The 22,686-nt window shown below is 44.6% G+C and overlaps 2 protein-coding genes across 3 annotated transcripts; both read right to left on the minus strand.

Annotated features, from left to right (window-relative positions):
* Positions 1 to 51: 51 nt before the first annotated feature.
* LOC115776771 (retinol dehydrogenase 14-like) lies at positions 52 to 4,616 on the minus strand. The gene is made up of 2 exons (XM_030724541.1): positions 4,310 to 4,616; positions 52 to 3,531 (listed from the first exon to the last, which is right to left on the minus strand). Exons 1-2 carry the CDS (start codon positions 4,550 to 4,552, stop codon positions 2,914 to 2,916), a joined length of 861 nt encoding a protein of 286 aa, XP_030580401.1. The 5' UTR covers positions 4,553 to 4,616; the 3' UTR covers positions 52 to 2,913.
* A 4,487-nt stretch (positions 4,617 to 9,103) lies between these two features.
* LOC115776770 (ras association domain-containing protein 7-like) lies at positions 9,104 to 22,448 on the minus strand. Of its 2 annotated transcripts, none has more exons than XM_030724540.1 (5): positions 22,325 to 22,448; positions 18,199 to 18,327; positions 17,328 to 17,969; positions 16,973 to 17,235; positions 9,104 to 10,029 (listed from the first exon to the last, which is right to left on the minus strand). In XM_030724540.1, exons 2-5 carry the CDS (start codon positions 18,299 to 18,301, stop codon positions 9,874 to 9,876), a joined length of 1,164 nt encoding a protein of 387 aa, XP_030580400.1. In that variant the 5' UTR covers positions 18,302 to 18,327; positions 22,325 to 22,448; the 3' UTR covers positions 9,104 to 9,873. The 2 variants fall into 2 exon arrangements, with proteins under 2 accessions (XP_030580400.1, XP_030580399.1); XM_030724539.1 differs by having other exon boundaries at positions 16,967 to 17,235.
* Between the last annotated feature and the right edge of the window lie 238 nt (positions 22,449 to 22,686).

The following is a 22,686-nucleotide window of genomic DNA, read 5'->3' on the forward strand; positions in this document are numbered from 1 at the left end:
GACCCCCTTTGCAAAGGTAAATTAAACACTCGTAAAGACAGCCGGTCTGTGCAGATCGATTTATTTCAGACTTCCATAACAGCAGTCCAGCAGTACAACTAAAAATCTCGGCATTTTAAGCCTCCACAATCACAAGGAACAAAAAAAGACAAAGTCTCGATTTCCTGTTATTATAGAAAATGCATTAAATTCTTCTTAATTTGTGAAAAGAATTGAGGAGGGGGTGGTAGGGCAGTGTAACTTTGGCAGTAGATTCATTTTATTATAGTGATTCTGATGATGCTTGTTTAACCTGCTGACAACATCTGAAGAGGATGACTGCTTTAAGAAAGAAAGCATAAGAACTCAAGTAATTATGGTTACTATCAGTGATCAGATTGGATGACAAAGCACTTTCCAGTCTATTAGTACGTACAGGAAGCAACCACTATCTATAGGAGTGATTACACAATTTAATCCACTAATAATATCTGAATCAGGTTGTTTACGCACCAAATAAGTGAGAAGCTTTTATATTCTGTGCTAAGAAAAACAAGTTATTGTTGTTTTGAATGGAGTCAGTGGATAAAGAAGCTAGATAGTGACTAAAACACATTAAGTGAATATCTTCAAGTTGTGCCACTTTAATGCACAGATATGAGATGCATATACATTTCTGAAAAATGTTGACCAATTTCATCAAGCTTCGAGAAAATTTATAACTAAGAAAAACATTCTAAAGTGTCTAGTTTTTAATTATGAAGCATCATCACTGTGGTTTCACATAACAGCTTAAAATGTTTACTGTCAAAGACAGAATTTATGTTACACCCAAGACATTTAGTTCAAGAAATAATAAAAAAATCTTTGACCAGAAACATCTTCAGTCTGTGTTTTTATCATCTTGCTCTTCGTCTTCTTTCAACTGCTCCCTTTAGGGGTCCCCACAGCAGATCATCTGCCTCTATCTTAACCTGTCCCTGCGTCCTCCTGTCACACCAACCCTCTGCATATCCTCCTTCACTACATCCATGAAACTTCTCTGTGGTTTTCCTCTTTTCCTCCTCTCTGGCAGCTCCATATCCAACACTTTTGTCCTGTGTGTCCACCTCCCTCCTCTGTAAGCCTAAACAGTCTCAGCCTTGCCTCTGTCTCTAAAACACCCAACCTGAGCTGTCCCTCTGATGTACTCATTTTTGCCACCTCCAGCTCTGCCTCCTGTTTTTTTTTTTTTGTCAGTGCCACCATCTCCAAACCACACATCATAGCAGATCTCACTAACATCCTGTCTCTACCCACAAGATGTTATCATCAACATTAATGTATAATGCTGCTGCACTGCTTTTCATATATTTAGTGCTACTGTTGCAACAATGTGTAGAGTAACTCATTCACTGTTCTTCAAGGTCTGTGTTCTGTATTTCAGTATTCTTAAAGACAGTTCTGAGTGCTGTTATGTTGCATTGATAAGAGCACTTGTCAATACAAAGCATTTAAAAGAGAGTAAAAAGCCCAATGCTTCTACATAAGCCTAGAAAAGCTTTTAAAATGTATCTTCATAAAGCAAATGAAAAGTAACTGCGTTTGGTTAGGTTGGCATTTAGGTGTGCCAAAAGTGGCTGAGCAAAGAAAGAAGTGCAGTCTCTGTCATGGAGTTACTCTCTTCACAGTGTTTATATACTGGATGTGGTCATGCACAAAGCTCTTAATAGAGTAGCAATGGCTTTTTTGGAGGCTAATCGTATTACCCTGAGAGGCACACGTATCTGTGCCGCAGCACCCACTTTCTATGCCAAGGCCTTATTTGCCCCGAGTGTGTGAAGCATTTCAGGTCACCTAAGCTATCTGAGCTAAACAATGTTGTCCAGAGTAACAAGGAAAGGTTTGCAGAACCATTTTTTTTCACCTCCATTGAATTTGTGTCACAAAGGGAAATGAACATAAGCAGCATCCAGAGCATCCTCATTTAGTACTGAATTTGTAAAATTTTTGTCCATGCTGATAATTTGGATGACACAATGTCTCAGGAGCTTGAAAAAAAGGCAATTTAAGTTTTTTGAAGACGTTTCACGTCTCATCCAAGAGGCTTCTTTAGTTCTAAAAACAAATGCTGGAGAGTCCCAGGTATTTAAACCCTGGTGGGGGTTGTCCCTTTGAAGGTGGCCATTGATCCACTATTGTTCATGTGCATCATCGCATGAGCCAAGGTGTGAAAAAGAACGTGGGTCATTACTATCAGGGGTTTCAGGTGAAACCACTGTGAGACCTCGCCCCATGCTTGTGCAAGTTCTCTCCAGGCACTCCCATTTCTCCTGCCACTGAAAAACCTGCTAGGGCAGGACTTGCAAAACAGTTTCACTTCCTATTTAAATAAAGGTAAAAAATACAAAAACAATATCAATTCATTCCAATCAGAGAAGAAAAAAGTTAATGATATGCAGTATAGAGTATACAGTATCCCACTTTTCATTCCAGATGCATTTACATGCATTTGGAGAAAAAAGAGGGGAGTAGAGAAGAAACACTCAATGCATCGTGAGACATTCTCCAGAAGCCTGAGCCTCTACCAGGGTCACCTGAATCAACCCTAACTATAAGCTTTATCAAAAAGGAAAATTTGAAGCCTAATCTTAAAAGTAAAGATGGTGTCTGTTTGGGAGCTGGTTCCATAGACTGGAGCCTGATAGCTGAAAGCTCTGCCTCTCTTTCTAGGAACCACATGTAAGCCTGCAGACTGAGAGCAAAGTGCAAAGTCTACTGGGAAATACTTTACTATGAGATCTTTAAGATATGACCGGGCCTGATCACTCAGGACTTTGCACAAAACAAAAGTCCTAATTCTTTAAATTAAAACTTATTTGCCCTTCTATGGAAGATCACAGACCTGTCAAAGACATTTTTAAGATATCTTAAGTCTTTACATTCTAAATGATCTCATTTGATTATCCCCACCATGACTTCACTAATGTCCCACAATTTACTGGCCAGTTCCTGATCTGTGGCCATGTCCAAAAGAACCTGAGGCTGACAGTCTGCAAAGCACTTTCCTTGCACACTGTCTACATCTGGGCTAGAGGCCAAATAGATGGATGTCTGAGCACCTTCTTCAGGGGTCCTAAACAAGCTCTGGGACAACAGGTTAAAAAGGGGCCTAACTAACACTGGGATGTGAACATGCCTCCCCAGATTAGTCTTCACTATGCCTGGAGTTAGAGCATTCACTGTCACTCCACTGCCCTCCAGTCGACGGGCAAGCTCGCAGGTGAACAGCAGGTTGGCTAGTTTGCTGCGACTGTAGGCAAAGGCTTTGTCATAGGAATTCTCACTGTTTAGGTCCTCGAAATTTATGTAACCATGTTTATAGAGTTTGGAGGAGACCACCACTATGCGGCTGGGAGCTGATCGTTTCAAAAGGTCCAGCAGCAAATGGGTGAGCAGGAAATGACCCAGATGGTTGACCCCAAACTGCATCTCAAAGCCATCCTGTGTTCTGGTGTAAGGACATTGGTAGATACCAGCATTGTTGATCAACACATCTAACCGAGGCTCCTCCTGTTCAACAGCAAAGAGGAGAAGAGGTTATTCAGTGGATAATTCACTTTTATTATGACATTATGAGGTACAAATAATAAAATACTAAGCAATATGTATGGACATTACAATAATACCGTGGAGTTGTTTTTCTGGGTTTGGCGTGAGCCTTTTAGTGCCAGTGAAGTGAGTAACTTCTATGCTTCCAACTTTAGAGGGACAGTTAAGGGGATACCCCTCATCTGTTTCAGCATGAATGTGCCACAATGCACAAAGCAAGGACCATAAAGACATGGCTGGATGAGTTTGTTGTGGAAGAACTTGACCGGTCCACACAGAGCCCTGTTTCAACCCCATCAAACACCTTTGGGATGAACTAGCATGGAGACTGGATGAATGGGCAAAATTTCCCATAGACACACTTCAAAATCTTACAGAAAGCCTTCCCAGAAGAGTGGAAGGCATTATAGATGCAAGGGGGGGGGCAATTCCACAGAATGCCTAAGGACTTTGAATGGAATGTCATAAAAGCTCATGTAGGTGTAACGTGTTGGTGGCCCAATACTTTTGTCCATTTAATGCAAGTAAAAAAAACAAAAACAAAAAAGTCACGTTAATGGCAAAACAACTAAAACACGTGCATTAGACGGACTATAATTCAATCTTGATGCTCTAAAAATGGGCATTTCCCACCAGCATGTATTTTACACATCACCATTTATTTTTATTTTGCATTTATTGGAGGAAGGTGCAATGGACGATGTAACAGATGTAACGAAAACTATAAGTATATGGCTACCTTTACTATGTCTTCACAGAATGCGCGTACAGATGTCAGCGAAGCGAGGTCGAGCTGTTTGACAACCAGCTGAGAACCGTCCGCACCGGTGCCTCGTCGAATGTCCCGAGCTGCTTCCTCAGCCTTGCTCATGTCTCGGCAGGCCATTATTACACGTCCCTGAAGCTTCACAATGCCGGCTGCTGTGGCTTTTCCTATCCCACTGTTTGCGCCGGTCACTATAACTGTCTTTCCACTCATCATTTTTACTAAGCCGCAAAATAACTGCCTTAGCCTCAAAGTCCCCTAAAAAAAAAACATACGACGGTACTTGTTCTTCTTTTGGGCTTATTGGAGGTTGGCAAACCAGATTAGAGATGTATTACCGCCACCTATTGGACTGGAGTGTAGCCCCAGGAACTTGACAAAAACAAAAAGGACTCTTTCTAGTAAACCTGTCCTTCTCACAGACATCATCAGTTGGCCATAGACTTGCAGTGCCTTTCCAAGAAGGCCTTCCGAGGTAAAATTAATCTTCAGATTCTTAAAAGTTCCTGTTAATTTCTTGTATTTGGGTCCTCCTGACTTTCCTTCCCCGACCAAAATGTTTTAGAATACTATATAGGAACCTTCCTGTGTTGTTGATGTCCCTGTGCTCCTGCAATATTTTTTTGGCTCTGAGTATTTATAATACTTTTATCATCAGCTTTGCTTAATGGTAACTATAACCTAACAGTATGACCACTGGTTATAATGTGTATACTGATGAATTATCTATTGAACAAAATAATGCATTACACATTACTCATTACTTTTCTTAAATGTAATGCAATACTTTATCTACTTACTCACAAGAGAAAGTCATTTGTTACACTACTCATTAAATTATTTTCATGTTACTCTGTAAAATGACCCGAAACACAGTGTCAAAACCAACAACACAAAACAAAGTTAAGGTTGAAGTTCAGGGTCTAGCTAGTGGTCTGTGACCTGCATTCACTCACAGTTAACAATGACTAGAAATCAAGGACAATCTGACAGCTCCCCGAAAGTGAAGCCAAAACCTCTTTATTGCCCCCTGGTGTCTGGCTGCAGGATAGGCCATAAACCCTGCCCCCTCCATGTTAGCGGATCGGAGTGGTGTCAAGAGGTCCCTCTTGAAAGGTGTGATGAAGAGAGAAGTACCTAAGAAATACAACAGGCTCTCTATACCTGAGGTCCTAGAAACTGCCAAGCAAAGACTCACAGCCTTGGCCAACTGCTTAAAGAGGTATACCAGAGACAGAAGCCAGCAGAATAAACCAGATGTTCTCCACTGAACCATCCAAGGTGTACTCTCAGTAGTAGGGGAACAATATGAGAACAATCCCCCCCATAAAGGATGGAGATGGAGAAATACTAGAAAAGCATATGAGAGAAGGGTGCAACACACAAGACCAATGCTCAGTGGCTAGTGAATCTAAGAGCAGCCCACAGCAACCTCTCCAAACAGGCTCCAGTAACCACCACAGTGGTAGAGATCCAGGAAGAGTTGGACAGCTCCAAAGAGAGGCAAGGTAGTCATAACTGAGGGGATTGCACTACCAAAGGCAGCATTGTAGACACTGAGGACAGCTACATGTACCTTGGAATTCCATGGGCAAAAGGGAGCCATGAAGAGGCCACAAGGAAAGCTGCAACCGCCACGTACCTGCAGAGAGTAAGTCAAGTCCTGAGTAGTCAGCCTTAGAAACTGAGGCCTCAGAACCACTATCCAGGATGAAACAACAAAATCCATGGATACAGCAGGAAGATGGTTTTATCATGTGCTTAGTGAGTACCTCAGGCAGCAGAAACCTGACAAAGAAGAGAAGAAAGAACGGGAACCATTGTAGAAGGACAAAAATCCAACTAATGGCTGGACAAAGCTGGGCTGAAAGACAGCACAGAGGCACTAATCATGGCAGTACAGGAACGAGCTCTAAGCACAAGATTGACAGAGGCTGGGGTCTACCACACAAGATGAGACCCCAGCTGCAGGCTGTGCAAAGACGCCCCTGAGACAATCTAGCACATAAAAGATGCTAGCAGCCAGGCCATACATGGAACACCATAACCAAATGGCTGGCAAAATAGGATCTTAGGAGGCTAATATAACTACAAGCGTTGCTATTAATACATATATGCACTTTAAGGACTTACATAAATAAAGAATAAACTGTACAATGAAACAATAATCTCTTTATGTTTATTTTTAAACAAGATAAAATTATTACATTAAAAATTAAATAAAACAGCTGCTGGTTGTGAAACAGGCTCCCCTGGTGGGTTTTGGAGATGAGGACATCAGGAAGAAGCTGCTGTTAATGCCTCTAAATAGCCAGTTAAATTTTTCTTCAGTGTATTTTATTGTGCTGCTTGTCTAAATTGACTGAGTTAACTTTAGGTTTAGAAGTTCTAGTCAAGCTCAGTTCAGTTCAATTAAATTCAGCTTCATTAATACAGCACCAATTCATAACAACACTTGTCTTACATTGTGAGGTAAAACCCCTAAAATATTAAAGAAACTAACAAACAACTGCCCTGTGAGCAACAGTGGTAAGGAAGAACTCCCTTTTAACAGGAAACCTCCAGCAGAACCAGGCTCAGGGAAGGGCAGGCATCTCCCAAGACCAGTTGGGGTGAGTGGAAAGAAAAAATAAGAAAAAGATGTTATTGATATGCAGTAGTGGTATATGGACACACTGGAAGAGAAAAACAGAAGTGGAGAAGTGCTCAGTGCATCATAGGAAGTCCCCAGCAGTAGTAGCCTATAACCTTAGCATAACTAAGGTTTAGAGTCAGTCTGCATGTATTATCCACAGCTGTATCTGATCAGAATATTGTTACCAGTTTCAAACAAACGCTCACAATATTTTTTTTTAACTCTGTCTTTCAACAAAAATTGAATTAAACTGTTCTGAGGCCAGAGGCAAACTCTTCCTATCAAGTGCACTTTATTAAAGATGATAAACAGTCGTACATTTCTGTTTAGCCCAACAACCTCTACAGCCTCTCCTGCCTCACTGAATGCTTCTCTGCCATTACTAATTGGATGTATTCAAATTTCCTCCATCTTAGTTCTAGTAAAACTGAGGTTCTTGTGTTTGTCCCTAACACTTTCTCTAAGGAGGTCAGTCAGTACCTTGTTCTATCTTGCTAGCAACATCAAACCATCTGCCTTGATATTATTTTTGACCAGCATCTGAATTTTGAATTTCACATCTTTAAACTCATCCTTTTCTTTACCATCCTTCACTCATCTGGAACCTTCAGTACACGCTTTTATTTTCTCCATTTCTTCAGAGTGTTGATTATTGTAACTCTCTTTTGATACACATCTCTCAGTCCTTGCAGAGCGCAGCAGCAAGGTTCCTAACAAAAACTAGTTAGTGCTCACATATCACACCTATTCTTGCTTCCCTTCACTGGCTTCCAGTGAAATTCAGAATCCATTATTACTAACATGAAGTATAAATCTCTACATGGACAGGCCTCTGCTTATAAATCAGAGCCACTGAGACCTTATCACTGCAGCCACCTTCTCAGATCATCTGATCAAGTGTTCCTAAGTGTTCCATGCTCTTACTTTAAAACCAGTGGCGATACTAACAAAGGAGAAAGTAGTGTTAACAACAGGGCAATGGTGAAACAGAGAGAGGAGGGTGGAGAAGATGGAAGAAAAATGAGACATAGACTTTAAAAAGTGTGGGAACATTTGACAGAAAACAAAACTAAAGTTGAATGCAGACTGCAAAGCAGAGCGTTCCTTCCACTGCTGACTTTTTGATTTAGTTTGTTAAAGTTTTTTTTTGTTCCTGAACTCTGTTTGGTCCTTCAGCCACACATGACAAAAACAGTCCTTAACCTCATCACAGCATCTGCATACAGTAGCATCTGTTTATTCATATTCATACATGCTCATGTAAACTTAACCCATTCAGTTTTCATGGCCATCTTTCTGACTTCGCAACCATTATGTTATCCTGTACTGCCCATTGCAATAACAATCCAGCACATTATCTCCAATTTTTATATATGTACATCCCCACATTTGATACACATCTGCTTTGCTTTATATGCTGTTACTATATGCCGGGGATTTGGGAGAAGTTCATATATTTGACTTTATTGAGTAAAGATGTGTTTTTGTGTTCTTTTACACATAACCAGCAAGTTTCCATTTCTCAGTTCTCCTAGTTTCTTTTTCAGTTCCCTAGACAGCACTGCCACGCTTCAATTCACTTTCTCATCCTCCTTTTGGAATTTTAGGATCATTTTAAATTCCTCTTTCGCAACTTTTGCATACTACAGCCTCCATCCGAATCTCCCCTTTTTTGTCTAACTCTGGGAGCTGGAGGCCAGTCATCAAAGACTATATTATCATCTTCATGTACCCCCTGAGTTTCCACTATGATCCAGTCACAAGCAGGTTACTGGTTCTATTTTAAATCCTACATAGAAAAAATTGTTCTCAAAAGCCAGAAATGATCTCTCTATTGTATTAAACGTGTATTTATTCAAGGAAATACATAATTAGCCTTTTAGCACTTAGTGTGTGGAAAAACTTAGTAGATCCTTTCTGCTTCCATAAATAAGCAGTAAATTGGCAGGGGAAATAGCAGCCAGATGCTGCTGAGCATGACCTGCTGCTGCTGGACTACTGATCATAAAAGCAGAGGTTTTTGAAGTTGGCGATAATGAGTAAAATAAAGCGTTCTCTCCTGGTACTCCAGCTTCCTCCCACAGTCCAAAGATGTGGGTGAACGTGAGCAGAAAATGTCATTTATCTCTCTGTGTTGGCCCTACTAGAGTGGCAGCCTGTTCAGGGTGTACCTCTCTGATGGGTAGAATAGGCTCTAGCCCTCCACAACCCTTAAGGGATAAGCAGTTATATGGTCTCTGCTGAGTACAGGTATATACTGTAATAGCCTGTGGCAGTTCCTTAATAGCCCATTGTTTACCAAGGAACTGTCTAAAGCTGTTCTCATTTGTGGGAGGTGGACTATGTCATGTTTTAGGAGCCAAGCTGTGTTCATTCACTACATGAGCACTAAATAAAAATACACATGCTTTGATTTACAATCAGGAACAAAGGACAAGGAACATAAGTGGAAGAACAACAATGCGTAGATGAAGAAATGACCAGACACAGACAAAGGGAGAGGCGTGACGATATGTATACACTCAGGGTGACTGAAATACAACACATTAATGGATAAACAGGCAATAAAACACTATACAGGATAGGAAATAATTTCAAAATAAAAAAGGTAATAAATAATATCTCAATACAGTCTTAATAATATCCAGTATTATGACAGTAGCTTTACGTTAAGCGTGGCATAAACATAAAATGTTATTGCAGGGAAACATGTAATGTCTTCTTCTTCTTAGTTTTGTGGTTATCGTTGTTGCTTTTTCTTCTTGAATGGAGAGAATGTTTTACAATCAGTTCACCTTACAGTGACAATTTACTCTTGCTTTAATATGAAAACAAAATGTGCCAAACTGTAGGTAATAATGATTTTAAGATACCTGCTGAAGTATAGTGTCTTCAGCTGTTTCTATTTCCTAATGCCAGCATTGTTGAGGTAAATATCATTGACTAGCAGGGAGTTTGTCTGGTCCGTCTGTGAGGTTACACCGGTCTGCTGGATGAACTGCTGCAGCTTACACTGTCTCAGCTCTTTGTTCAGCTCCTCAATTGTGTCCAGTCTGTCCTAGAAGACACAGTGGGTATTATATCACCAGAGAGTATCCAAAGGCTGGTATATCTTATTCATCTGTTCTATAGTGCTGCATTATTGCATCCAAAATTAAACTACATCAGTGAGTCTTACTTTTGTACTGAATGACAAGTTCCTTCTGTAGCACAAACACATTACTGTTATTTAGAATGAATCCCACATGAATCCTCCTGCATTAGTTACAAATTAATCTGCCACTTGAAATAGACTTTAATAACTGTACTATTTCATTCTGTTTGAAAAACACTAGCCTTAAAAAAACAGGATGTTTATGAGATATTTTAATGAATGATATCTCAAACAACATGCAAAGTTAATTCTGCTTATGTAGTTCCAAAAAGCTCTTGCAAACTTGCAGACCTACATAAATTACTCCAAGAGCTCATTGACAACTCATCAAGGAGGTCACAAAAGAACCAGAACAGCAACTAAAGAACTGCAGGCCACACTTGCCTCAGTTAAGCTGTTCATGACTCAACAAAAAGAAAGAGACTGAGCAAAAAATGGCATTCATGGGAGAGTTCCAAGATGAAAAAACACTGCTGACTTGATTGCATTTCTTGACGCCAACAGTGGCACAACCAATTATTAGGTGTAAGAGGTAATTACTTTTTTCACATAGGGCCAGCACACACACACACACACACACACACACACACACACACACACACACACACACACACACACACACACACACACACACACACAGACACACACACACACACACACACACACACACACACCAAAGTTGAAACAATAGGAATGAGTGCAGTGAAATTACTCAAAACACTGATGTCATCATGTTTGTGGGTGTGGTGAGAATTATTGGCAATCCCTTTCAGGGTGAGGAGAGTATTATGTATGCATTCATAAATTGTGCTATGATAAAGAAAACAGGAGGATGGAAAATTAATGTAAAGACCAACTAAAACCTGGTCATCAGCTTTAGCCTGCACTTGTCTCTTGTTGTTTACCACTTGGGCGTGTCTAAAGTTTCAGGTGTGCAGTTTTTACACGTTTGCTAAAATATTATGGGAATAAGCTGTTTTATTTTTTTTATTACATTTGCTGGACTGATGACAATCACAGTGCAGAGTGATGCAATGCTCAACTTAAAAATAACATACTGTAACGTTGTAAACACACTTCCAAAGTCGGCGATATTCACAACAAAGGTCGTCTTTATTAACAGAAAAACGGCTGCTGTAGGCCACAGCCACGCCAACCACAACTACAACAGCGGAACAGCAACACACACACAGGCAAGCTCTCGGTCTTTTCTCTCTCTCCATGCTGCCTTCACGAACCTCCCGAACAGTCCGAAATCCCACAACATCAACACGCTCTCTAACTAAGAGAATCGCTACATTGCCCCCCCTCACTAAATCCCTCGCCCCGAGGGATCCCGTACAAGTCTCTGAGGTGACCTGGGGGTCTTCTCTGCCTCTGCAGCCCCCTTGTAGACGACACTTGGGGCTGTGTCTGCTGTCCTGCAGCACCCTGCTTTTGATCTAGGATGGGGTGCAAAAGTGGAGGAAGCTGTGGGGCAGTAGAAGGGGGCACAGTCAGTGAGTCTGGGGCTGTGGCTGTTTCATTTCTCAGGGGGGTTGACTGGACTTGGGCGCACATCACCCTTATATGGAGCCAGCCTGTCTCTATGAAGGGCCACTCGTCTCCCCCTAGTCGGCAGCTGAACCCTGTACACCACTTCCCCCAGCTTCTCTACCACTACACAAGGCCCCACCCAGTGGCAGTCCAGCTTAGGGCACCGGCCTTTCTTCCTCCTCGGGCTGTACACCCACACAAGGTCACCGGCCCTGAAGTCTTTCCCTTTTACCCTCAAGTCATAATTCCTTTTCTGTCTCATTCCCGCTTTCTCCAGCTGATCACGGGCAAAAGCATGGGCCGACTCCAGCCGGTCCTGCAGTCTCCTGGCGTATTCCGGACCCGGTACGACTACCGGAGCGTCCGGAGGCCTCCCCAGTGCCATCTCCGCTGGCGTCCGTAGCTCTCGCCCCAGCATGAGCAGGGCAGGCGTACACAAGGTGGAATCCTGCACAGCGGACCTATACGCCAACAAAACAAGGGGGAGATGCATGTCCCAATCACGCTGGTGCTCTGCAGTGAGGATGGCCAGCTGTTTCGCCAGGGTCCTGTTGAAGCGCTCGACGAGCCCATCACTCTGCGGGTGTAACGGTGTCGTCCGGGTCTTTCGCATCCCTAAGCGCTCACACATGACAGAGAAAACAGCTGACTCAAAGTTCCTTCCCTGGTCACTGTGAATGGTTTCTGCCATCCCGAACCTGGCAAACATGCCCTCCACCAGCCTGTCGACCACCGTCTCCGCCTCCTGGTCGGGTATGGCATATGCCTCCGGCCATTTTGTGAAGTAGTCTATGGCAACTAAGACATAACGGTTTCCTCTGTCTGTGCGTGGAAAAGGCCCCATCACGTCCACTGCTACTCTCTCCATCGGGGCTCCCACTGCTAACTGCTGTAGCTGGGCCCGGGACTGGTCTGAGGGACCCTTGTGCGCTGCACAGAGGTCACACCGGCGGCAAAAGTCCTCAACATCCCTCCTGAGCTGCCCCCAGTAGAAACTCTGCCGGAGCCGCCGAAGGGTTTTGGAAACTCCAAAATGCCCCACCCCGGCGGTTCCGTGGGAGGCCTTCAAAACTGCCTCCCTCAGGGCCCTGGGGACCACCACCTGCCACCTCTCCTCCCCCGTAGCTGGCTCCTTCCAGGCTCTCTGCAGCACTCCGTCCTTTACTCGGAGAGCTGAAAATTTCACAAACAGTCCTTTAGTTGCAGGTGAGTATCCAGCCACTCCGCTCCACTGCGGTCTTTGACCAGACTCCACCCATTGTAGCACTGGCCGGAGGTCAACATCCTGCTCCTGTTGCGCTCTCCACTCGAGCGGGTCAATCACCTGTGCCACTCTGCAGGCCAGCTCACCTCCGCTACACCCGGAATCATGCTCTCCCCCAGCCCGGAGCTCCTCCTCCCGGGCTTCCCGCTTTTCGCAGTACCGGCAACCAGCTGGAGCACAGGGGCGGCGGGACATGGCATCTGCGTTGGCGTGGTGAGCCCCCGCTCGGTACTTCACTTCGAAGACATATGGCGCTAATTCCTCCAGCCAGCGTGCAATCTGCCCCTCTGGCTCCTTAAACGCCATTAGCCACTGCAAGGCTGAATGGTCTGACCGGACAGTGAAGGGCAGGCCACAAAGGTAGTACCTGAAGTGACTTATTGCCCGTACTATGGCCAGGAGCTCCCTTCGCGTCACACAGTAGCGTCGTTCAGCCTTATTAAAGGTTCTGCTGAAGTACGCCACCACTCTCTCCCCCCGCTGGCCCCACCTGGCTCAACACTGCCCCCATTCCGACATCGCTGGCATCTGTGTCTAGAATAAACGGCAGACTGGGGTCCGGGGGGGGGAGGGTGGGAGATTCTGGTAGGGCGTTTTTCAGCCGCTCAAAAGCCTGTTCACATCCTGCTGACCAGTCAAAGTCACTATCCTTTTTCTGCAGGCGGAACAGGGGCGCAGCAATACAGGAGAACCCCCTTACAAACCGCCTGTAGTAGGACGCCAGACCAAGGAAGCTCTTTAAGTCCTTCAAGTTTGTGGGGGTTGGCCAGTCCTTCACCGCCTGCACTTTCTCCTCCAGCGTACTGATACCCTCACCCCCGATTTTGTGTCCCAGGAACTCCAGCTCTTTCCTCATAAAGCAGCACTTATCAGGGTGGAGTTTCAGGCCCGCTGCCGCTATCCGCTGTAGAATCTGCCGCAGGGATGCCAGAGCTGCCTCGAAGGAACTTCCGTGGACCAGGATGTCGTCCAAGTAGACCAAACATTCCTGTCGGGGGATATCGGCCAGCACCTTTTCCATCAACCTTTCAAACGTGGCCGGCGCATTGCATAGGCCGAAGCAGAGAACACGGAATTGCCACAGCCCCCTGCCTGTGCTGAAAGCAGTCTTTGGTCTGGCTGCGGGGCTGACGGGCACTTGCCAATACCCGCTACGCAGGTCCAGCGAGGAGAACCAGGAAGAGCCGGAAACCAAATCCAGGCACTCATCGATGCGGGGCAGCGGGTATGAGTCTTTCTTAGTCACACTGTTCAATGGCCTAAAATCGACACAGAATCTCATTTTGGGGCTCTTCTTCTTTTTACCATCACAACCCCCGAGGCCCAGGGGCTGTCGGAGGGTTCAATGACGCCAGCCCTGAGCATCTCCCCGATCGCACTATCAGCCGCAGCCTGATGCGCCAGGGGGAGGCGGCGAGGGCGTGACTTCACAGGCCGTGCATCTCCCGTGTCAATGTCGTGCTGCAGGAGGTGAGTCAAGCCTACCTCGTCTTCTGACAGAGCAAAAATGTCCTTGAACTCCAGCAGCACCTGCCACAGCTCCTCCCGCTGTGGATGATCTAAATCTTGGCAGCTACGTGTCCATATGTCCCTCACTACTGCCAGTCTATCCCCCTCCCCCATTACAGTGTGCTGGTCTGAGGCAGGAGAACCCACTACGGTGGCTAAATCGGGGTCAGGGGACAGGGGTGCAGGGGGGTAGATCGGGGGCAGAAGGTGTGCCTCATGGTGCACCCCCGCTGCTCTCGACTTTGGCAGGTGCAGGTTCGGGGCCTGTGCGGGGCGCACCAGGTCAACCATGGGGCCCCCTGGAAAGGTCAGCGTGTTATTCCCCAGGTCTAAGACACTCTGTGAGGCCCGCAGAAAGTCCAGGCCTAATATGCAAACGTCCTGCACCGCTGCCACCCACACCTCCAAGTTCACTCCCAGGCCCCCCACCTGAATAGGGACCAGTCCTTTTCCCAACATCGGGGCTAACTCACCAGTCACTGTACGCAGTTTTACTGTAGTTGGTTCCAACTGGGTTCCTACCGGCACCACGTCAGGGCTCATCAAGGTCGCAGTGGAGCCAGTGTCGACCAGAGCTGTGTACGGAGCCCCTGCCAGGGTGATGGGGATGTGACAAAAATCCCCTGCACGCGTCCAGCCCACCACCCTCGCGGACTCTGTGCTGTCGTCTGCTTCTGGGGGGAGCTGAGCCCCGCACCCCGGGCTGTACCGTTGGGCTCTGTCCACCGGCGCCCCAGCGGATTGGGACACAGAAGAGGGGGCCTGCGCCGTCCCGCCTACGCAGGCCCCGAGGCGTTTCCCTGAACCCCGGCACGGTCCGGGCATCGCACGCTGATGTGGCCCAGCTGTCCGCACGTCCAGCAAACAGGAGGGTCTCGGCGAGGACGAGCACCGCGGCGTGAAGATTGTAGAGACACGCCTCGAACCAGTTCGGTCAATTCGGCCGCCCAAGCTGGCACCCCCTGGCCCGGGGCCTCCGGCACCGCAGCTCTCACCACCGGGTCATACTCGCTATGGTCGCACCCCGCAGAAGCCACCACGGCCTCCCTCTCCAAGGCCATCTCCAGGGCCTCGTGCAGATTGCGGGGGTGGGAAAGTTGAGTCTGGATGCGCAGCTCACCAGGGATAATGGTGCGGATGAACTGGTCTCTGGCCAGCTCGTTCTGCACGTCGATGGGCATGTGGGCATATGCTTTCTTCGCTAGCATCTCAATGTCATTAGCCAAAGCGCGAAGCGGCTCGCCCGCTTGTCTCCGTCTACTCGTCAGTTCGGACCGCAGGACAGCAGGCTGGCCACACTGCCCAAACCGCCGCTGCAGAGCACCAACCAGAGCCCTGTAGTCACCCCTCTCAGCTGGGCTAAGCAGCAGCAGGCATGCCAAAGCGTCGTCAGTGAGGCACAAGGCTAGCTGGAGTGCTTTAGTGTCTGTGGACCAGGCCGCAGCATGCGCTAACAGTTCAAATTGAGCATGGAAGGCCTCCCAGTCAGCCTTACCGGAGTACTTGGGGGTTTTCACATTTGCCTGGCAGGGCCGGGCGCCACTATCGCCAAGCACGGGCCCCGCGCTGTTCGGGGCGGGCGTCTCCGCGCCCGCGTATATTCCTGCAGTCGACGGGCTAAAGCCAGCGTCGGCTGCCAGGCCTCTGGCAGTCCGTCTGAGGCGGGCTAAACGCTCTCCGGCACTGTCCGCTCCCTCAGGACCCAGCGTGCCCCCAAAGTCACTGTCCATAGCCTCTCTCTTGATCTTCGGGCGGGCCCCGGCCACATCTCGCTGCGCTGCCATAGTTAGCGCAGGCTGTCAACTGAGGTAGCCGAAGCAGGGCTAGCCGACGGTTGGCAGTTTGACTTCTGACACCAATGTAACGTTGTAAACACACTTCCAAAGTCAGCGATATTCACAACAAAGGTCGTCTTTATTAACAGAAAAACGGCTGCTGTAGGCCACAGCCACGCCAACCACAACTACAACAGCGGAACAGCAACACACACACAGGCAAGCTCTCGGTCTTTTTCTCTCTCTCCATGCTGCCTTCACGAACCTCCCGAACAGTCCGAAATCCCACAACATCAACACGCTCTCTAACTAAGAGAATCGCTACAATACTTTGAAGTCAGCTTAAAGCTGTATCTATTGTTTCACAAAAAAAAAGCAAGTTTTGCATTAGGTAAGAAGCTACTTAAAGTAACAGGGACACAAATGCATGTCATTCTGTTTTTTCCAAGAATTATAATAATAATAATAATTCCCTGGTGGGTAGTGAAACCCTCATTATTTAATCAGTGATTTCAGAAGCAAACAAAAAGGAATGCTTTTGCACATCCCTTTGAATCATCTTATGATAATGATTTGTTGTTCTTGTGATAGAGGTAATATCAATTCTCATGTGTTTCTTGCAGCAGATTACTATTTATCAGTATAGCTTCATTAAAGTTGCTAAAATAAATTTTACTTTGCTTTTGGTGAGCAGATTTTCTGATTTTAAATCTACTGCAATTCTTCAGTTTGGGTGGAAATGATGGAAGAGTTGTACCTTTACCCTTTCCTCTGCATTTTCTAACTCCAGCTCTATCTCAGTCAGTCTTGCATCAAGTTCTTCTCCTAACTGCAGGCGGTTGTGGAGTTCCTGCTTCAGGGACCTCAGGGCCTCATCTTGCTGTGGAGTGGACATCTGTGAACTTTTCCTTTGGGCTCTGACTTGCAGGTCCTCTTCTTGATGTGCAGAATGGGTCTGAAGTGCCCTGATTTCATGACTTTGATCATTTATGGACGACTGTATCTGGTGTAACTGCCTGTACATATCTGTTGATAACAGTGTTAACATTCTTTGTTTTAGAAATGCAGTGGGAAATTCACCAAAAATGTTGGAAATGTAAACAGGTATGAGCACATACCTTGTTCTCTTTCAATCTCTGCATGTAACTCTTCCTCCCAGTTTTCTCCCTGCATCAGCTCAACCTCGTTCTGCCTCAGCTGCCACTCTAGTTCCTCCAGTTCTTCTATGAGAGTCACAGCAGGAACTGCAGGCGATGACCTCTCCCACAACTCTGTCTCTCTTTCCAGATCTTGAAGTTGAATCTCCAGGTCCTGTAGTCTCCTCTGTTGCTGCAGAAGCTGCCTAAACAGCTCCTCTTTGGAGGGGTAAGAGGGATTCGTCTTCACAGAGTTTGTACGGTCTACAAAAGAGATAGGTGAAGCCCTTGGTTCTGGTGAGGATCTGGGTGACCGAGACCAGTTCTTCTTTGGTTTAGTCCTTTTGGGAAGTGTTGAGGGACCCAGATTGAAGGTGAAAGCCTTTTGTGGGTCTCTGAGTTTGAGGGGCTCTGGTTCTAAGGGTCTGGGAAGCGGACGATGTCTCTCACTGGTGGAGGTGTCTTGATTTTCACTGAAGCTTGGGCCTATCCGCCGCAGAATGAACTGGACCTCTGCGGTCAACTGTCCCAGTTGAGCCAGGTGCTGCAATGGACAGTCATCAGCAACCAAGTGTCTCTCATTCCCTCGTAACTTCAGGATAAGAATGTAACGACCTGTCTGACCTGAGCAAAACAGAGATACGTAAAAGGCTAATTTTTAACTGAACAACATATTGCCAATAACATAAATTACAGCTGAATGAACGGTGTAATTTTGACTGTTAAAGTCTTTGTAGAGTTTGCAGTCTTTCCTATACAACTGCAAACACCAAACTAAAAACATTGTGATAATGAAGCAATTCACTAAGTGTAAAATGAAGATGCTCATTGACAGTAAGACTTACAGACTTACCTATTGCTTGTGCAAGAGCTATGACGACATCCCGGCAGGAAGTGTTTAATGATAGGCCACTAACCACCCTGACCATACCCTCCACCCACACCTTCAATTCCATTGCTCACAATCAGCACCAACTTTTACCTGCAGGGTGACAGACAGACACATCCGTTAACTACACCAGTAATCAATTAGATTGGAGATGGTTGGTGATTGGAGCACACTTCAACAGGCGTATAGATGAAGGGAACAGAGGTGATTAGGAGGTGTTGGGTTGGTATGGTGCAGAGAGAAGAGACTGATCTCTTGTCTCTGGGTGTGGTGTTAAAGAGAAAAATGCAGTAGTGGACAGTAGTGGTAGTGCATTTTGTGAAAAGGATGGAAATGCCTGTGGTGAAGACGTACTGCAAGCGGATGGAGGAACTTAGAGTGACATATAAGAGTGGAGGAAGGTACATAAAAGTAGATTATATTCTATGCAGAAGGTGCAATACAATCTAAAAGAGATAGGAGACTGCAAGGTGGTGTCAGGGAGAATGTAGGGAGTCTGTAAGATATCTTTGGAAATCAAGAAGAGAATGCAAGTGAATGAAGGGCCAAGGATTTAACTGTGGAAGTTAAAGAAGGAAGAATGCTGTGGAGAGTTGAAAGCTGAAGTACGTCTGAAGTGGAGAGGGAAATTGTCAAGAAGGTATTCTTCTTTCCTCTGTACAGCGCACAGAGGAAAGAAGACAACAAGACTTGATGGTGGTCAGGAGAGGATAGATGGAATAGTCAGGGAGATGAAGAAAGTAGGCAGGAGTACTGGGTTACTAGGCATATGGCAAAGAGAGAGGCGGCAACATCACAGGAAAAGGCTTATAGTGGGTTGTATGTGACGCTGGATGCTAGGGAAGGAGTAAAAGGACTTATATTGATTAGCTAGGAAGAGACAGCGAGCTGGAAATGCTAATTAGATTCTAATCATTTTGTGTTATTCAAATGGTATAAAAAATACAAAGCAGTTTAGTGAAGGCTAAACTGGTTAGTTTACAGTATTGTGGCACAGTTTACACTAATGCACTTTGTTGGACTGATTAGAGCAGTCTGTGTTCTTCATGGTCACGTTTAGGATTGATCTGTGGTTCTGAAAGTCTGGTAAGGCACAGACAACCAAGTGAAAAATACTAACCGAAAAGAATATAAACAAATATGATTTTATTTTCTTATTTGTGAGTTCAGACTAATGTTGGACAAGAAGGCCTGGCTCACAGTCTCTGCTTTAATTCCCAGAGCAGCTCTATCACAATCCTGCATACATCCTCATTTTGATTCTTACCAGTCTACCTGTTTCTGAGAACGTCCCTTGTAGCATAATGCTACCACTACTATTGATTAGGGATGGTGATAAGTCAGATGTTAAGAAGTACCAAGTAGATTTGTGGTCAGAATTACAAAAATGCATACAGTCATTATAGACATGAATGTCATGGTATATTTTGGCTTCTAATGATTACTTTGAATGGTTCTTGATTGGTTAGGATGTTCAGGGACAACCAGGCTTGAACAAGGCTCAAGCCTGCTATAAACTGGAAACTGCTGGAACACCATCATCACTGTCCACAGTGAAGCAAGTGTTACACCAATGAACACTGTACCAACTGGGGCTGTTTCCCTGTCAGTGGTCCTGTCGGTTGTTCTGACAGAAAAACAATATACCAGTAGTACACTGCACAAAGTGGATGGAATAATGAAGAAGGAGGACTACGTCCAAATTCTTCATCTTCATCGCAAATCAACAGCTAGACGGGTGAAACTTGGCCACAAATGGGTGTTCCAACAGGACAATGATCCCAAACACACATCAAGACTGGTTTTGGAATGTATAAAGCTGGCTAACATTAGCTTTCTGGAATGATATTCCCAAAGCCCTGACTTCAACCCTATTGAAAATTTGTGGACTGCATTTAAAAGCTGGGGCAATGACAGGAAACCAAATAATTTAAATGAAATCTGCCAATTATGCCAAGAAGAGTAGTCAAAAATCCCCTGGCAACCTGTCCCCGATCCAGCTGGGATATCCCTAAATTGACCCTGATTTGGGTAAGTGATGAAGAAAATGGATGAATGTGTTGTGTTACACCAGGCAACCACCAGAATCACAAGAAAAAAAAATTATAACTGAGCAAAATGCCAAATTATTGCTACTCCTGGTCCGAGTATGAAAATGTACTTGGTGGTTTGGGGTGGTTTGACAAAGTGATGTTCCCATACCCCAGCTATTGTGTGACTGCTGTGGGAATATCAGTCAATGTCAACAATGCACTGTTTTTCTATTATTCACTTTCAGTGTATGAAAGAGTGGGATACAAACAGTTATTCCACTGGCTAGTTTGTTGTTTCCATCAGTTCTTGATGTACCACATATTATTATAACATTGTGCCAATTTTAACATGTCAATTCAGTCAGGAAATCCATAAAAAGTTAATGTCAGTCTCTTCTTTTGTATTGGAATTGTAATTAGGCTGAAAAACCTTCAGTAACTTCCTGGTGGGGATGAATGGATGGATGGATGGATGGATGGATGGATGGATGGATGGATGGATGGATGGATGGATGGATGGATGGATGGATGGATGGATGGATGGATGGAATCAGCGATCACTGAAATTCTTTCACAGCTAAGTTATTCAGAATGTTAATTAGCTAAAGATTAACCTAGCAATCAACAATGTCTATTCAGTTAATATTACAGGGGTTTTTCTGGCCCCTAGGGAATGACTATGCATGCATGCATGACTGGCAATTGATACAATGAGTCTGTGGTACCTTACTTAAGACTAGTATATATGTTTTATTGCTATTGCCATATGATAAACTAAAGTGTATTTTGTGCTTGAGTAAATTATATTTGTCAGAAATCCAATGGTTTATGTACACAACAGGAGTGGCCATGTATTGCACATTCATATAGTTTAAAGCCTAACTGTAAAGTGTTAGTTTTTAATAGTTTAGGTAGTTTAGTGACAGCTTTTACTAGCAATTAGTGCCATCATGAGTAGGATGAAGAATGACATTCAAAAATTTTTCAGTCAAAAGAAAGCAAGTAAGTTTAGAGATGCATGTTTACATTTTGAAACGGGTGTCTGAGTGTGAAGTATGGGAAGGTTTTGTGTTTGTCATGTGTTTGCTAGAGAAGACACACAGGCTTACTGAGAGCAGGAATGTGGCAGAACACGCTGACATTCCTTAAAGACTCAGACTCCACCCACATACCTCATACCTCCACTCTCTGTTTACTAAATTCCACTGTCCAGCACCAGTTTCAGTATCACCATCATTCAGAAAACAAAAGGTGCTGTAGTCCTATAGTCCTTACAGGATTACTATAAAACTGATTTTCTTTACCTGGATGATCCTGATTATCAGTAATACATAAGACTCTTGATGTATCATAAATACAAGCATCAGGCTTTGTGCCGTCTTTTTGCCAAGTATTTTTTGAAATGGAAAATAATTGAAGTTAACTCGTAATCTACTAGTGAAGGTTTTTTTTCATGATGCAGGATTTTGTTATATTTATTTATTTTTAATGCATGTTTTATAAGTCAAACAACTTACGTTAACCAAATAACAACTTTGTCTTTGATTTCCTCACATTTGTTAAACTAAAAAGATGACCAAACTTTTGTGCATTGTTTTTAATGTACAGATGGGATATCAAATTAAAGGAAAAAAACTGAACAAAGTTCCTTATTGAGGTCAACCATGAACCACCAGAAAAGTCTCAGAGCACATTGGCACTACTTCTCCAAGTCTGCTGGATATTCCCTCATTGGGTATTTTGATAATGTCTAACTATAAATCTCCCATAGGTGTTCAGTTTGGGTCAAGATCCGGTCACTATAAAGGACGTACCAAATGATTATTTTCATCCTCATCAGTGAGCTTTTCCTTTAGTTTGTCACCTGTTTGCATTTGGAATTTATCCTCCCCTGTGTTAGTATCTGACTTCATTTCAAATAATTTAAAATAATTCAAGTATTCTACCTAGTAATCAAAAACACTGTTTGCACTATATGATGTTTAATAATTCACATTGTTTACATTAAACGATTTTCAGGAGATAATTACTGTTAGAGATAAATTTTATACACTTACCTTCTGCTTCAAGTTTCTGTGTTTTGTTGAAGGTTCCTTCTGGTGTAACTCTACTTTGTGGTCAGGCTGCTGAACAGCTGAACGGCTGTGACCCAAACACACCTACAGACTCATTGCAACTTGGGAGGAGGAGGAGGAGGAGGAAAAAGAGAAGTGAAGTTGTGGAATGCAGCCCTTCTGGGTGGGATGCATGAAACGTGACGTCATTGTGAAACTTTTTGTACTTTTTCTGCTCCAGCCTGTGTTTCTAAGCAGTGATGTCACTGTGACACTGAAACTGGGCTCCTCCCAAAAACTAAGCAGGAGACAAAAACAGAGGAGTGGCTTTGTTTCAGCTGTGTTTCCCACCTGTTTCCTCTTCC

Source organism: Archocentrus centrarchus, unplaced genomic scaffold (assembly GCF_007364275.1).
Source record: "Archocentrus centrarchus isolate MPI-CPG fArcCen1 unplaced genomic scaffold, fArcCen1 scaffold_37_ctg1, whole genome shotgun sequence".
Lineage (NCBI taxonomy): Eukaryota > Metazoa > Chordata > Actinopteri > Cichliformes > Cichlidae > Archocentrus > Archocentrus centrarchus.